At 58.0% G+C, this 12,574-nt stretch overlaps 1 protein-coding gene across 10 annotated transcripts in view; it reads left to right on the top strand.

Moving 5' to 3' along the window:
• ARHGEF10L (Rho guanine nucleotide exchange factor 10 like) overlaps positions 1 to 12,574 on the top strand; it is a 158,517-nt gene that overhangs the window by 91,311 nt on the left and 54,632 nt on the right. For all 10 annotated transcript variants that reach the window (XM_024749717.1, XM_024749721.1, XM_024749715.1 and 7 more), the window contains 5 exons: positions 244 to 417; positions 5,243 to 5,388; positions 7,634 to 7,815; positions 10,650 to 10,765; positions 11,288 to 11,415. In XM_024749717.1, the coding sequence (XP_024605485.1) occupies positions 244 to 417; positions 5,243 to 5,388; positions 7,634 to 7,815; positions 10,650 to 10,765; positions 11,288 to 11,415 (746 nt within the window). The remainder of the gene's footprint in view (positions 1 to 243; positions 418 to 5,242; positions 5,389 to 7,633; positions 7,816 to 10,649; positions 10,766 to 11,287; positions 11,416 to 12,574) is intronic.

The raw sequence follows: 12,574 nt of genomic DNA, 5'->3' as shown, positions 1-12,574 counted from the left end.
GTGGGTCTCGTCTCAGTGTAAAGTTCATCAGTGGATCAGGGATCGGTCCGCACAGCTGTTTTATTTTAGTTTTTCATTCACCAGCTGCTTCTTGAGGCCTTGCTCTATGTCAGGCCCCGCCTGTCCTGGCTACAAGCTGGGCCCTTCTCAGGCCCGAGTGTGGAGGCGGAGGCTGTGACCCCAGCCGGGGGAGGGTCTGCTGGGGTGGGGGTCTCAGTCGTGGCTCCCTCTGGGCCCCGGCAGGACATGCTGAAGAACACCCCCAGGGGCCACCCGGACAGGCTCTCGCTGCAGCTGGCGCTCACGGAGCTGGAGACGCTGGCCGAGAAGCTGAACGAGCAGAAGCGGCTGGCCGACCAGGTGGCCGAGATCCAGCAGCTGACCAAGAGCGTCAGTGACCGCAGCAGCCTCAACAAGGTGCGTGCGTACCTGCCCTGCAGCCGGCCTCGCCTGTCGCTCTGCCTCCTGCCCTGTGGCACCCACCAGGTGGCAGTGTTCTCCGAGGGAGGCGATTCTTTGCTTCTCTCTGAGCCCGCAGACCTTACCTTAAGGATTAATCTTGACTAGACCTCCGCATTCGTTACTACTCATGTGATTTTGGGATACCAGCTGATTTAATTCAGCAGGTGTGATCGCCAGTAAAGGTGCCAGAAATGATAGCCTAGTGTTGTGCTTAAACTAGTGGGCCGTGGAGTCAGAGTCTGGGTTTGAATCCCGATTTTGCCGCTGGTGCTTACTGTGTGGCCTCAGGGGAATCACCCAACCTCTCTGAACCTCAGTTGCTTCCTCTGTAATGAGAAGAGCTCGATGGCGCCTGACTCTCAGGGCTTCTGCGAGGCAAATGAGTGAGGTGGCAAACTGGCAGACCCAGAGCCCTTAATACAAGGTGGCAGCTGTCATTATTAGTGTTATTTTTTAAGAAGCAAAAAGAAAAATCCACGCCATGTTTTGGGATTGCAGCTTAGGAACATTCTAGCAAGAAAAACAATCTTGAAAAACTTTCAAATGGGTCTATTAGGGAACTCTGTTTTTATTTTATTTTACTTTATTTTTTTGCGGTACACGGGCCTCTCACTGTTGTGGCCTCTCCCGTTGCGGAGCACAGGCTCCAGACGCGCAGGCTCAGCGGCCATGGCTCACGGGCCCAGCCGCTCCGCAGCATGTGGGATCTTCCCAGACCGGGGCACGAACCCGTGTCCCCTGCATCGGCAGGCGGACTCTCAACCACTGTGCCACCAGGGAAGCTTGGGAACTCTGTTTTTAAAACACAAAGTTGGTACAAAAAAAATTAGTCACCTTCCAGAGTCACCTGTTGGTGAACTTTATTTTTAAAATTTTATTTGTATATTTGTTTGGCTGCGTTGGGTCTTCGTTGCTGTGCGCGGGCTTTCTCTAGTTGCGGCGAACAGGGGCTACTCTTCATTGCGGTGCGCGGGCTTCTCATTGCGGTGGCTTCTCTCGTTGCGGAGTATGGGCTCTAGGCGTGCGGGCTTCAGTAGTTGTGGCATGCGGGTTCAGTAGTTGTAGCTAGTGGGCTCTAGAGCTCAGGCTCAGTAGTTGTGGCACAGGGGCTTAGTTGCTCCGCGGCATGTGGGATCTTCCCAGAGCAGGGCTCAAACCCGTGTCCTCTGCTTGGCAGGCGGATTCTTAACCACTGCGCCGCCAGGGAGGTCCCTTTGGTGAACTTTAGTCCTCTGTTTCCCTAGTGGCTTGTGACATGAGCCGCTTGCAGCTGCACCCACATCTGGGAGGCCCCGGGCCCCGCCTTCTTTCACCCACCAGAGTGTGGGGTTTGGCCCCGATGGTTCGGGGTGAGGTGACCCCCCACCCCAGGGCACTTGGCGAGGGCAAGCGTTGTTCTCTGGGGAAGGGACATCCTGTGGAGTCACAGGGAGGTGTTCAGGTATTTGGGGGAAAACTGGGAGCCTCCTGGCTCTGTGGCCCCAAAAGCAGAACTAAGGCCAGTGACTAAGGCCGATGAGATTTCAGCCACACGGGGTGGAACTTTCTAATGTTTGGGGAGTGTCACCAGGAGCACCACAGCGCTTCCCACGTGGCCCCGCCCTTTACAGTACATGATACTCACTAACTGCGTTGTCATGTTTGATTTTCACCACAGGCCTACAAAACAAGGCCCGGACAAGTGAACTTGCAGGGTCCCTTGCAATTCTAAGCTTCAGGGTCCTGCATCTTAAGACTGTCCCACCTCAGGCCAAACTCAGGCTGCACATGTGTATTTAGGCCCACACAGTATTTTTAGGAAAATGGAATTAATTGCCAACATTTAGAAATGGAGAAATGTCCCACAACATTTAGACTCATGTATCTTCTTAAGGGTCGGAAGAGCTGGCACTCCGGCCCACCCTCCTATGTGGCACCAGTCACCTGAGTAGCGGCTGCCCTTGCCCCCTCAGTCCACATCCAGGTCTTCCCACTGAGGTTACTTCTGGCCCTGCAGGCACCTGGGTTTGCTTTGCCTGTTCCAGGAGTATAGAGATGGGAAGAAAAGATGAGGCAGGGGATGGAGCCCCCTCCCCGGGGTGTATCCCCATCCAGGATTGCTCAGGGTGGGCCTGAAGGGTGGAGGTCATCCCCCCTCCCCGCCTCCAGGCAGGACTTCCCCAGCCAGTTCCACACAAGCCTTCTATTTTTTTTTTTTTTTAATTATTTGTTTATTTGGCTGCGCCGGGTCTTAGTTGTGGCACGCGGGATCTTTAGTTGCGGCATACAGACTCTTAGTTGCGGCATCCAGCTCCCCGACCACGGATCGAACCCGGGCCCCCTGTGTTGGGAGCGCGGATTCTTAGCCAGTGGACCACCAGGGAAGTCCCAAGCCTTCTATTTTGAAATGTCTCTCGGGTTAAAAAGACCTTAGCCCAGCCATGGCCACCGTGCTAGTGTTTGATGGTCTTTGCCCTTGGGAAGTATCTTCTTCTGTCTTTAGCTCCTTTCCTGTAACCAAGAGGGTTTCTCTCGCTTTGGCTCACACACTTGTGAGATCACTCGGGAGAAGGAAACCCTTCTCCTTAGCACTTGCTCTGGGAAGAGCTGTCTGTTCCCTTCTGCTCTGTCTGCTGGGGGGGACCTGGGCTGTGAGGAGCAGTGGTCACTGGCTGGAGGTCAGGGGGACTTGTTGGGTGTTGGGCGAGGAACTGACAGCCCCAAGCCTCAGTTTCCCCACCTGTCAAGTGGGTGTGTCGGATGCGTGTGGGATGGTGTCGTGGAGAGAGTGATGGTGGCCGCACACCACGCCTTCCCCTGCCAGGGCCCCCCTGGGGCAGTCTCGGCCAGTTCTGAGGCCAGTGCAGTGATTTCCCTCTTGCCACCCATCACCCAGAGAGAAGTGGAAATGAAACTGGGTGTGCCCGAAGTGGAACGGTGTCGGCTGTTTCAAAATGTGCCTGCTCGGGACACGGCTGCAGGGGGCTGCTTGTGCAATATCCGAGTTTTCTTTTGTCTTTCTTGTTTTTAATCTGCTTAAGTGGCAGGAGGATGGTTTTCGGAAGCCAGGGGACTTTCCTCTCTCCTGAGGAAAAGGGTCACGGCACACTTGGCCGTCTTCTGAGGGGCCTGCTGTCTTCAGGGTCCCAGCTGTGTCTACACGAGCTGGCAGTCAGCTTGCTGGTGGAAGCTGTGGGCTGGGGGAGCCCAATCTTAGCAGTCATGGGGGTATCCCTGGGGCACCCTGAGACTTTTTGTGTGTGTTGGGAGCAGTGGGCTTTCTCTGACTCCTCTAACCCCCAGTCAGGAGCCAGAGGGCGTGTGGCTGGCCGCCCGGTGCTGGGAGCAGCGTGTGTGGCCTGGCTCTGTCCTGCCCTGCCGCTCAACCAGCATTGGGTCTCAGCAAGTCTCTTTACCTCTGGAATCTCCATCCCCTTGTCCAAGAGTGGGGAGGCCTCAGCGTTCTTGAGGTGATTAAATGAGACGTGGACTCTTTAGTGGCATGTGGTGTCACTCGGGCTTTCGTGTCGCCTGGAGAGACACTGCTCTTCACAGAACAGAGGGCATTCTGTCCAGGAGAGGTTTGGGGATGACCCGCCCTTTCCCTTGTGAGGATGGGGCAGAGGGGCGCTAGCTGTTGTCATCAGAATCACGGGCTTTGGGAAGGAATTTTGCTGAATACTCCTTTTCCTCCTCAGCAAAATCCTTAGTTAGTAAAGAGACGTTTTCCCAGCGGGTCTCTGGGTCTGATGGTGGTCCGGGGCTGGCAGCATTCTTGGAATCCAGCCCGAGATGGGCAGACACCTGTTCGGATGCTGGAGGCTTGAAGGCCTTCAGCCTTGTCAGAGGGTTGCCTTGTCTACCAGCAGATCTGTCCCAGCCCCACACGAGGCCTTCCCCGAGGCCAGTAGCTGAGGTTGTTCAATAGGTCAGGGTGACGAATGGGACCTACTTTCAGGCCAGGAGTCTCCCCGCTTGAGGCCACACGAACAGTGGCAGCAGTGGGGACAGTGGCCATCTGCGGGGTGTCCCGTCGCAGGGCCGGCTCCTTGGGTGTGTGGCCTGTGCCGTCACCAGGGTGGGCACTCAGAAGGGCCCCACGTTTGGCTTAATGCTCTGCCATTGCCATCTTGAAATTCTTTTTTTTTTTGCGGTACGCGGGCCTCTCACTGTTGTGGCCTCTCCCGTTTGCGGAGCGCAGGCTCCGGACGCGCAGGCTCAGCGGCCATGGCTCACGGTCCCAGCCGCTCCGCGGCATGTGGGATCTTCCCGGACCGGGGCACAAACCCGTGTCCCCTGCATCGGCAGGCGGACTCTCAACCACTGCGCCACTAGGGAAGCCCTTGAAATTCTTAATAATTCTGAGTGAGCACCGGGTTTTCCTCCTCTGCTGGGCTCTGCGGATCATGTAGCCAGGTCCGGTCACACGTTGTTGCCTTGGTGATGTGAGCAGTAGAGGTATCGCCCACTTGACAGCTGAGAAAGCTGAGGTGTGGAGAGGTGACACGGCGCCTGCCAGAGGGCTTCACAGCGGGCGCTCCGGGAACCGAGGTCAGAACACGGGTCTGTGGCTCTGGAGCTGTGCCGCTGGCAGTGTCTGGCTCACCTGAGCAGGGGTGCTGGCTGCTGGGGCCGGTGGGTGGTCAGTGGCTCTTGTCCCCCGGGGATGGAGGGCGTGGCCCTGCCTCATCCTCCGCCTCTCCCAGCTGTGGTCCCCTTTGTATGTGGAGGGAGAATCCTGGGTCTTTGGCACAGCAATGTACGATGTTGGTGTTGACCTTGCTCTGTCCCCTCCCCCCAGCTTTTGACCTCAGGCCAGCGTCAGCTGCTCCTGTGTGAGACGCTGACGGAGACCGTGTACGGTGACCGCGGGCAGCTGATCAAGTCCAAGGAGCGCAGGGTCTTCCTGCTCAGCGACATGCTGGTCTGCGCCAACATCAACTTCAAGTAAGCAGGCCTGGCTGTTGCCCCTCCCTGGGGACCCCTCCTGTCATGTCCCAGTCTGTCATAGCTGGGGTCCTGCATGAGCTCATCGGAGGCCTCCAACGTCCCGACTTCCTCTTCTATCCCTTTGTGACTGCTCTGTCCCTGGTCCCCAGAGCTAGGAAGCACCTGCAGAGGTCACTGAGGGCAAACAGCTGTCTGTTGCACAGGGTGGACTGTTCTGGAACTCTGCTGTCGGAACTGAACAGTCTGCTGAGTTTTGACCACTTTGAAATTCAAGAGATTCTTCCCTGTTCCCAGCTCAGATCCCAAATCCCTGCTGCTTTAAGTCAAATAGATTTTCCTCCGGCCGGATCTGAGTGTTTCTCAACATGAGTCTTTGCCTTTCCCCCAACCCCCTGCAGGAGCCTGGTTTCCCGGTTCTGGGTCAGAGGTTGTAGAAATGCCCAGAGGCAGGCTGCCAGGTGCTGCCTGGAGTCGGGATTGGAGTTGGAGCCCTGCAGTGGGGAGAGGGTGATTCTTTAGACCAGAGTCTGCAAACTCATGGCCCGTGGGTTGCACTAGGCCTCTGGAAATCCTGTGTTTGGCTCCTACGGGGAGTTCACACAAAGGTTGAGACATCTGGCTTCTCTTAGAAACGTGAAGATCTCGTGTTCTGGGCCCACACTGCCTGGGGCCACACGGGCCTGCAGCTGGGTTGCGTGAACGCTTTACTGGGGCTCCCACCTGGCCCGGGTCACTCGCATCCACTGCTTGGTCCTGTGGGCGTCAGGGATTGTGACCCTTTACCAGATGAAGGCCAGCTGCGACCTTTCCAGCCATACTCGTATCCACTCGAGTGGAGGAGAATCTCGGTTCTCAATATTTGGCAGCAGTTTCAAAAACCACGGAAACAGCAGATGGCAGCAACACCCCAGACCCACGAGGGAAAGCAGTCACCCGTAGATGGGCGTTAACCCCAGCCTGGCTCTCCCACCGCCTGGCTGGAGCACATGTGGGGCGGGGGGCGCCCGAGGAGACTGGTATAGATTCTGCACCCAGAGTCAGCTGTGCCTTCCTGGGCGTGGCCACGGAGCAGATTTGGGGATTATCCGTGGTTGTGGATCACGTGTCCTGGAAGGTGGGGAGCAAGCAGGGCTATCTGGGGGCTCACACACAGCCTCCACCCACTCATCCTTCAGTCTGTTAATCCATCAAATGTTTATTGAACTCTTACTTGGTGTCAGTTCACAGGTCTGGACAGGATCCGGCCCTGGTAGGGGTCTTGGGCAAGGAAGCCTCTGTCCCAGATCAGTGCAGCAGTGCTGATGGCTGACTCATTCATTCATTCGTTCATTCACTCCCTCCCTCATTCAAGCACTATAATTTTTGTTTTTTTGTTTTTTTGTGGTACGCGGGCCTCTCACTGTTGTGGCCTCTCCCGTTGCGGAGCACAGGCTCCGGACGCGCAGGCTCAGCGGCCATGGCTCACGGGCCCAGCCGCTCTGCGGCACGTGGGATCCTCCCGGACCGGGGCACGAGCCCGTGTCCCCCGCATGGGCAGGCGGACTCTCAACCGCTGCGCCACCAGGGAAGCCCGAATCACTATAATTTTTAAGTCCCGTTTATATCCTGGGCTCTGTGCAGGTGCCAGGGGTCTGCCCTACACCCTCTCTGCCCTCCTGTTGCTTGGAGCCTAGCATGGCATGAAAGTGTGATGAGGGTGTTAGTGGCCCGCTTTTGGGGGGTCATCCTGGGTGACTTGGGGTGAGTCACGTGACCTGTCTGAGCATCAGTATCCTTTTCTGGAATAGTACAGGCTTCCTAGCAGGGCCGCTGTGGGAATAGGTGATGGAAGGCCAGTGCCCAGTCCAGGGAGAAGGCCCTCCGTGTGCTCCGCTCTGCCCACACCTGGCCCAGCCCAGTGGCCGACCCCCAGGGGGGTCTCAGCGGCTGCGGTGTTTTTTACGGAAACCACTCCGTAACGATAACGACCCTTCTTGTCTTTTTCCTCAGGCCTGCCAACCACAGGTAGGGGCGCCAAGGCTTGGGGTGGGCGTGTGATTCTGGATATGGGGCTGGGGCCTGGACGCCCTGATGCTTCTGCCCCTTCCTCCGTTCCCCGCTCCGCCTGGCTTGGTTTTGGCCTGAGGGCTTGTGCTTGGGCTGTGAGATGCCTGGCTGAGCTGACCTGCTGAGGAGCGGCTCTGGCTGGCCCTGGGGCTGGGTGCTACGGGATCTCCAGGGCCGTGTCCCCTCTTCCTGGCAGGGGCCAGCTGGAGATCAGCAGCCTGGTGCCCCTGGGGCCCAAGTATGTGGTGAAGTGGAACACGGCGCTGCCCCAGGTGCAGGTGATGGAGGTGGGCCAGGAGGGCAGCTCCTATGACAAGGACAACGTACTCATCCAGCACGCCGGCGCCAAGAAGGCCTCGGCTGCGGGCCAGGCCCAGAGTGAGTACCTGCCCGACACTGCCCTGGGAGCACCTGCCCGGGCTCGGCCCCCAGGCCCGCGGGCACTTGGCCCGGAGACTTTTCCTGCTGTACACAACTGTACACAAACACACACCCACATCCCTACGTAAGTGTGCAAATGCATGCTGCACGCAGTCACACCTCCCAGCCCCTGCCCACCCCAGCCCTGTACACCCTGGCGGGCGTGCACACACAGTGACCTTGGATCAGAAAGCGTGACCTCCAGTGCCTGCCTGGCCATTGCTTGCCTCCATGTGGGACCTCAGTTCGCCCATCTATACAGTGAGGGGCCCCGGTGACACTCACCCTGTCCCTGAAACCCTCAGGGCCCAGGCTCGGGGCTGCCTGGCTCTGCCTGGATCCTCTTTCCCCTATGCTATCCCCTCAGACTGTTGGACAACAAGGACAGTGAGAACTCGGGGTGGCAGGCTCCCCCGTGTGCCCCGTCCTCTCCATCTCCACGGTGCTGTGGCAGGAACTTCCTGGTGCTGCCCTTCCCTCCCCTTTGCGCCTTCCTGTCCTGTCCCGTCCCGTCCTCTACCCTCTCCAGGCCGACTTTTCAAAATGCATATCAGAGCTGTGTGTCACCCTCCACCTGAAATCCGCCGGTGGCTTCCCACTGCTCTCAGGGTGAAGTCCCAGGTTCTCGCCCGGGCTCACACTCCCGTCCTGGGGGCCCACCTGCCGCCCCACCTCAGCCCTCCCCGCTCCTTCACTCCCTGGGCTTGGCTGCCCTGACCTCTCCGTTCCTGGGGGGTTGAGCCCCCTCCTGCCCCAGGGCGTTCTCCCGGCCTCTGCCCTTCTCCAGAGTGTTCTCCTGCCATCCTGTTTTTGTCTATCTGCCCCTACTCATCTTAGCTCAGGTGACACTTCCTTAGAGAAGCCCTTCCTGATTCCTTTGGACTTGCCAGGTCCCCGTCCAGTGCTCCCAAGGCCCGGGTATGTTTTCACCTCTATGGTGATGGTCTGGTTTCCATCTTGTCTTTTCCCTTGGTGTGACTGTAGCCCTCCAGATCCTGGTATGTGGTGGGTGTTAATAGACATTTGTTGAATGAACGAAGGACGTAACTGCATGGCCAGCAGGAAGGCACTTGGCTGTCACCCCTCCCCACTGGCCAACTCTGTCCATCCCTGACCTGGGAGGTGGCTCTGAGGGAGGGACTCACCACACACTCTCGTCCTCGGATGGCTGCGCCCACTTCAGCTGCTGTGTCCCCCTCCCCAGGCCTGGGAGGCATGGGAGGCTGTCTTGTGTTCCTGGCTCTCTGTTCACAGAAGCCCCCTGGGAGGGGCTCCTGGCCCATCTGCCCCCCTCAGAGGTGCCTTTAGCCCTGGCTCCACTCCACTCTCCCCCCACCCTTCGGACTCTTGCTCTGGCAGTGCTCCTTCAGCCACTGTTGTATCTGTGGCCACATTTCTCAAAGTAGAGTACTAGGCTGCCAGACCCCCTTGAAAGAGGAAAAAAGAAATCCTTGTTGAACCCCAGTTGGCCTTGAATGGTTTTTTATTATATTGTTACTCAGATATGTGCAAGTATAAGACTAGGTACAATAAACTCCTTATGCTTGCATCCCTTGAACAACCATAAAACCAAAACAGAATCACAAGTGGAATAAAAATGATGCTACAAAATAATAAAACTCAAGTAACAGCATTAATTTAATGTGATAGATGACGTTGTTTTGCTGGCACCAAATTGCTCTCAACATAGACGTGGTCCTCTTATGGGGCAGGTTCTTTTGAGTTCTCTGCCCCTGTACCCCAGAGTGCCTCACGGTGATCTCCATTTCCCACCAGCTCACCCCGTTTGGGGCACTGCAGAGCCCTTCTTTGCCCTTCGTTTGGTGTGAGCGTATCTCTTACCGCCCACGCCCACCTCGCTCTGTGTTCATTACCTGGCGACCATCGCGTGGTCCCAGAGTCCACGGAAGCCCTGATACCACGCAGCGGCATGTGGCTTTAAAGTTACTGTATCCAGGTGACTGAGGATGTGCATCTGAGTTTTAGATAATCATCTCGAGGAAAATCCAAATTACATGCCTCCGCCCCTCCCTGGGATTCTGTAAGATCTCAGCTTGAGTAACCATGGTGTAGAGGACACAGCCCAAATTCCCTAGCCTGGCATTCAGGGACCTCCCCATCCAGTCCTGCTGGGCCCTCCCGCTCTGTCTCTTGCTGCCCTCCCTCCACGTCCCCGACACTGCATTTGTATCATCACCAGAGATCTGGGCACCCTCAGCCCCCATCCCATCTCTGTCCTATCACCCCGATATCTTTCTCCCCAGTACCTCCCACCATCTGCAGTTGTTGATTGACTCCTCCCTGACCCTGACCAGGTCATAAGCTCCACAAGAACAGGGACCCTGTCTGTCTCATTTGTAGCTGTCTCTCCAACATGTAGACTAGAACCTGCCATATAGTAGGTGCTTAGCACATCTTTGAACAACTTACTGTTCCTGGGCTTCCTTATGCCACAGTGCCTTTGCACCTGCGGTTTTCCTTTTTTGGCAGTGCCCACAGCTCTCCTGGGCCTGTGAAGTCTCCTCGCTTCTCATGGGCACAGTTGGTTCTCAGTCTTCTGGTCTCCTGTGACACTTTGTATAGACTGAGAGTGGCCCAGATCCTAGGCGCTAGACTTTACCCGTGATTGGATTTGTCCCCGCTAGTAGACAAGAGCCTGGTACATTTCCTTCTGTATCTCTAGTGCCACATCTCCAGGGCGACAGCTCTTCTTTTTTGCAGTGAGTACCTGCTTGGGCCCTTGGTGGTGCCTTCCCCACCCCTGAGGCTGAGTAGGGTCTCTCTCTGCCCAGATAAGGTGTACCTCGGGCCCCCGCGCCTCTTCCAGGAGCTGCAGGACCTGCAGAAGGACCTGGCTGTGGTGGAGCAGATCACCCTGCTTGTCAGCACGCTGCATGGCACCTACCAGGTACCCAGCACCGGCCTCGGCAGGAAAGTGTGGGTGGGCTCCTCTCCCGCCCTGTCCCCCGATGTGCCCTGGCCTCTGGGCTCCCACTAGCAGCAGTACCGTCTCAGGCTCCTGTCGCTACCTGGAAGTCTGGTGGGCGGCCTCCGGTTCGGGTTGAAGCTCTGGTTCGAGTTGAGCAGTTTTTTTTTTTTTTTTTTTTTTTTTTCCGTTCTCTGCTCAGTGTCTGGTGTGTCCTGCAGCTCCTTCCTGAGCCTCGTCCCAGGCTGGAGAGGAAGCTGGCTGGGAGGGTGTGTCCCTCTCAAAGGAGGGGTGCCATGGAGGGGGGAAGGTCTGAACCAGGGCCTGGAGCCCGGGGAGTCGGCATCCCCCCACCGCTTGTGGCCGAGTGAGCCGCCCAGGTCGAGCTCCCGCACTGACCCCCCGGCTCCTCTCCCCTTGGGGCCCCGACTGCTGTGGGATCTGGGGCGGCTTTCGGGGAGCCAGAGGGCTGTATGGTGACCTCCTTGGCCTCCTTGGCCCTAGAACCTGAACATGACCGTGGCTCAAGACTGGTGCCTGGCCCTGCAGAGGCTTATGCGGGTGAAGGAGGAGGAGATCCACTCGGCCAACAAGTGCCGTCTCAGGCTCCTGCTTCCCGGGAAACCCGACAAGTGAGAGGAAGAGGGGCCTTGGAGAGGGGCGTCGGGACCAGCCTGCTTGCCAGCACTGCGGGGGTGGGCGTGGGCGTACACGCATCGTGGGCCGTGCCCGGCAAAGCATTTGACACAGAGCAGGTGCTCGTGGTCAGATGAATGAATGAATGAACGAACGACCTATTCGTACCTGGGGTGAGCCTGTCCTCTGTTAGGCTACTGGGACACCCTGCCAGCGGTTGGTAGACTGTGCAGTCCCCTGGGGCCAGGCCCTGGGTCTCCTCTCATGGATCCAGCCTCCCCGCAAATGCTCCCGCAGGAGCTCACGCTCAGTCGACCCGCAGCTGATGTTTGTGGAATTGATGCAGAGATGGGGAAGGCGATCTGTCTGATCCCCACTCTACAGAGGAGGAAGGTGAGGCTCAGAAGTAGGTGGCAGAGCTGGGTTCTGAGGATTCTGACTCCGAAGCCTAGGCTGGCGCAGTGAGGGGCTCAGAGCCCAGGTTTTGACCTCTCGGTTGGGCGGGGACAGTGTTACAAGCACAGTGGCTGCAGGGAAGGGGAGACTGGGGCGCTGTGGTCTGAGGCAGGTCCGGGAGCCAGGATGCAAGGCCCAGGCCTGGAGTCTGAGGGTCAGCAGCCTGGAACCTTCTGGGTGCCCTCGCACAGTGGCTCACAGTGTCCTGCTGAGCGGCTCTCTCCCCTTCTCTGCGCCCCTTCCTCACCTTCCTGTCCACCTCCCGGGGGCCGGGTTGGCTCACAGCGGGGAAATGGGCCCCGGAGAACAATGAAGGGGCTTCCGCTGCTCTAAGGTGAGATGACAGTGTGTTGACAACAGTGACCTCTGGCCACCCCAAGCCTGTACATACCGCCATTCATTCATGTGTCCGTTCAGGAGACAGTTACCAAGCAAGTGCCCTGTGCCAGGTGCTGGGAACAGGCCCGAGTCAGAGGCTCCGGGTTAGGCGTGTGCAGGTGTCTGACGAGGCCTGTGGAGCCCTGACCAGGTGGCGCCCTGGAGGGCCTCTCGAGTCGCAGCCTGCAGAGGGCCAGACCCCCCGTGGCCTTGCTAGGCACCCATGCCGGTGTGCCTGGGCTGGACTGGGGGCCGCGGCCTGGTCGCTCGGGGGAGTTACCGGCCCCCTCCCCGGGGCTGTGGTGGGTGGAGGGAGTCCTC

This window comes from Neophocaena asiaeorientalis, unplaced genomic scaffold (assembly GCF_003031525.2).
Source record: "Neophocaena asiaeorientalis asiaeorientalis breed wild unplaced genomic scaffold, Neophocaena_asiaeorientalis_V1.1 scaffold275, whole genome shotgun sequence".
Taxonomy (NCBI): Eukaryota; Metazoa; Chordata; class Mammalia; order Artiodactyla; family Phocoenidae; genus Neophocaena; species Neophocaena asiaeorientalis.
The sequence above is the reverse complement of the archived record's forward strand: the minus strand, read 5'-3'. Positions and strand labels throughout refer to the sequence as shown.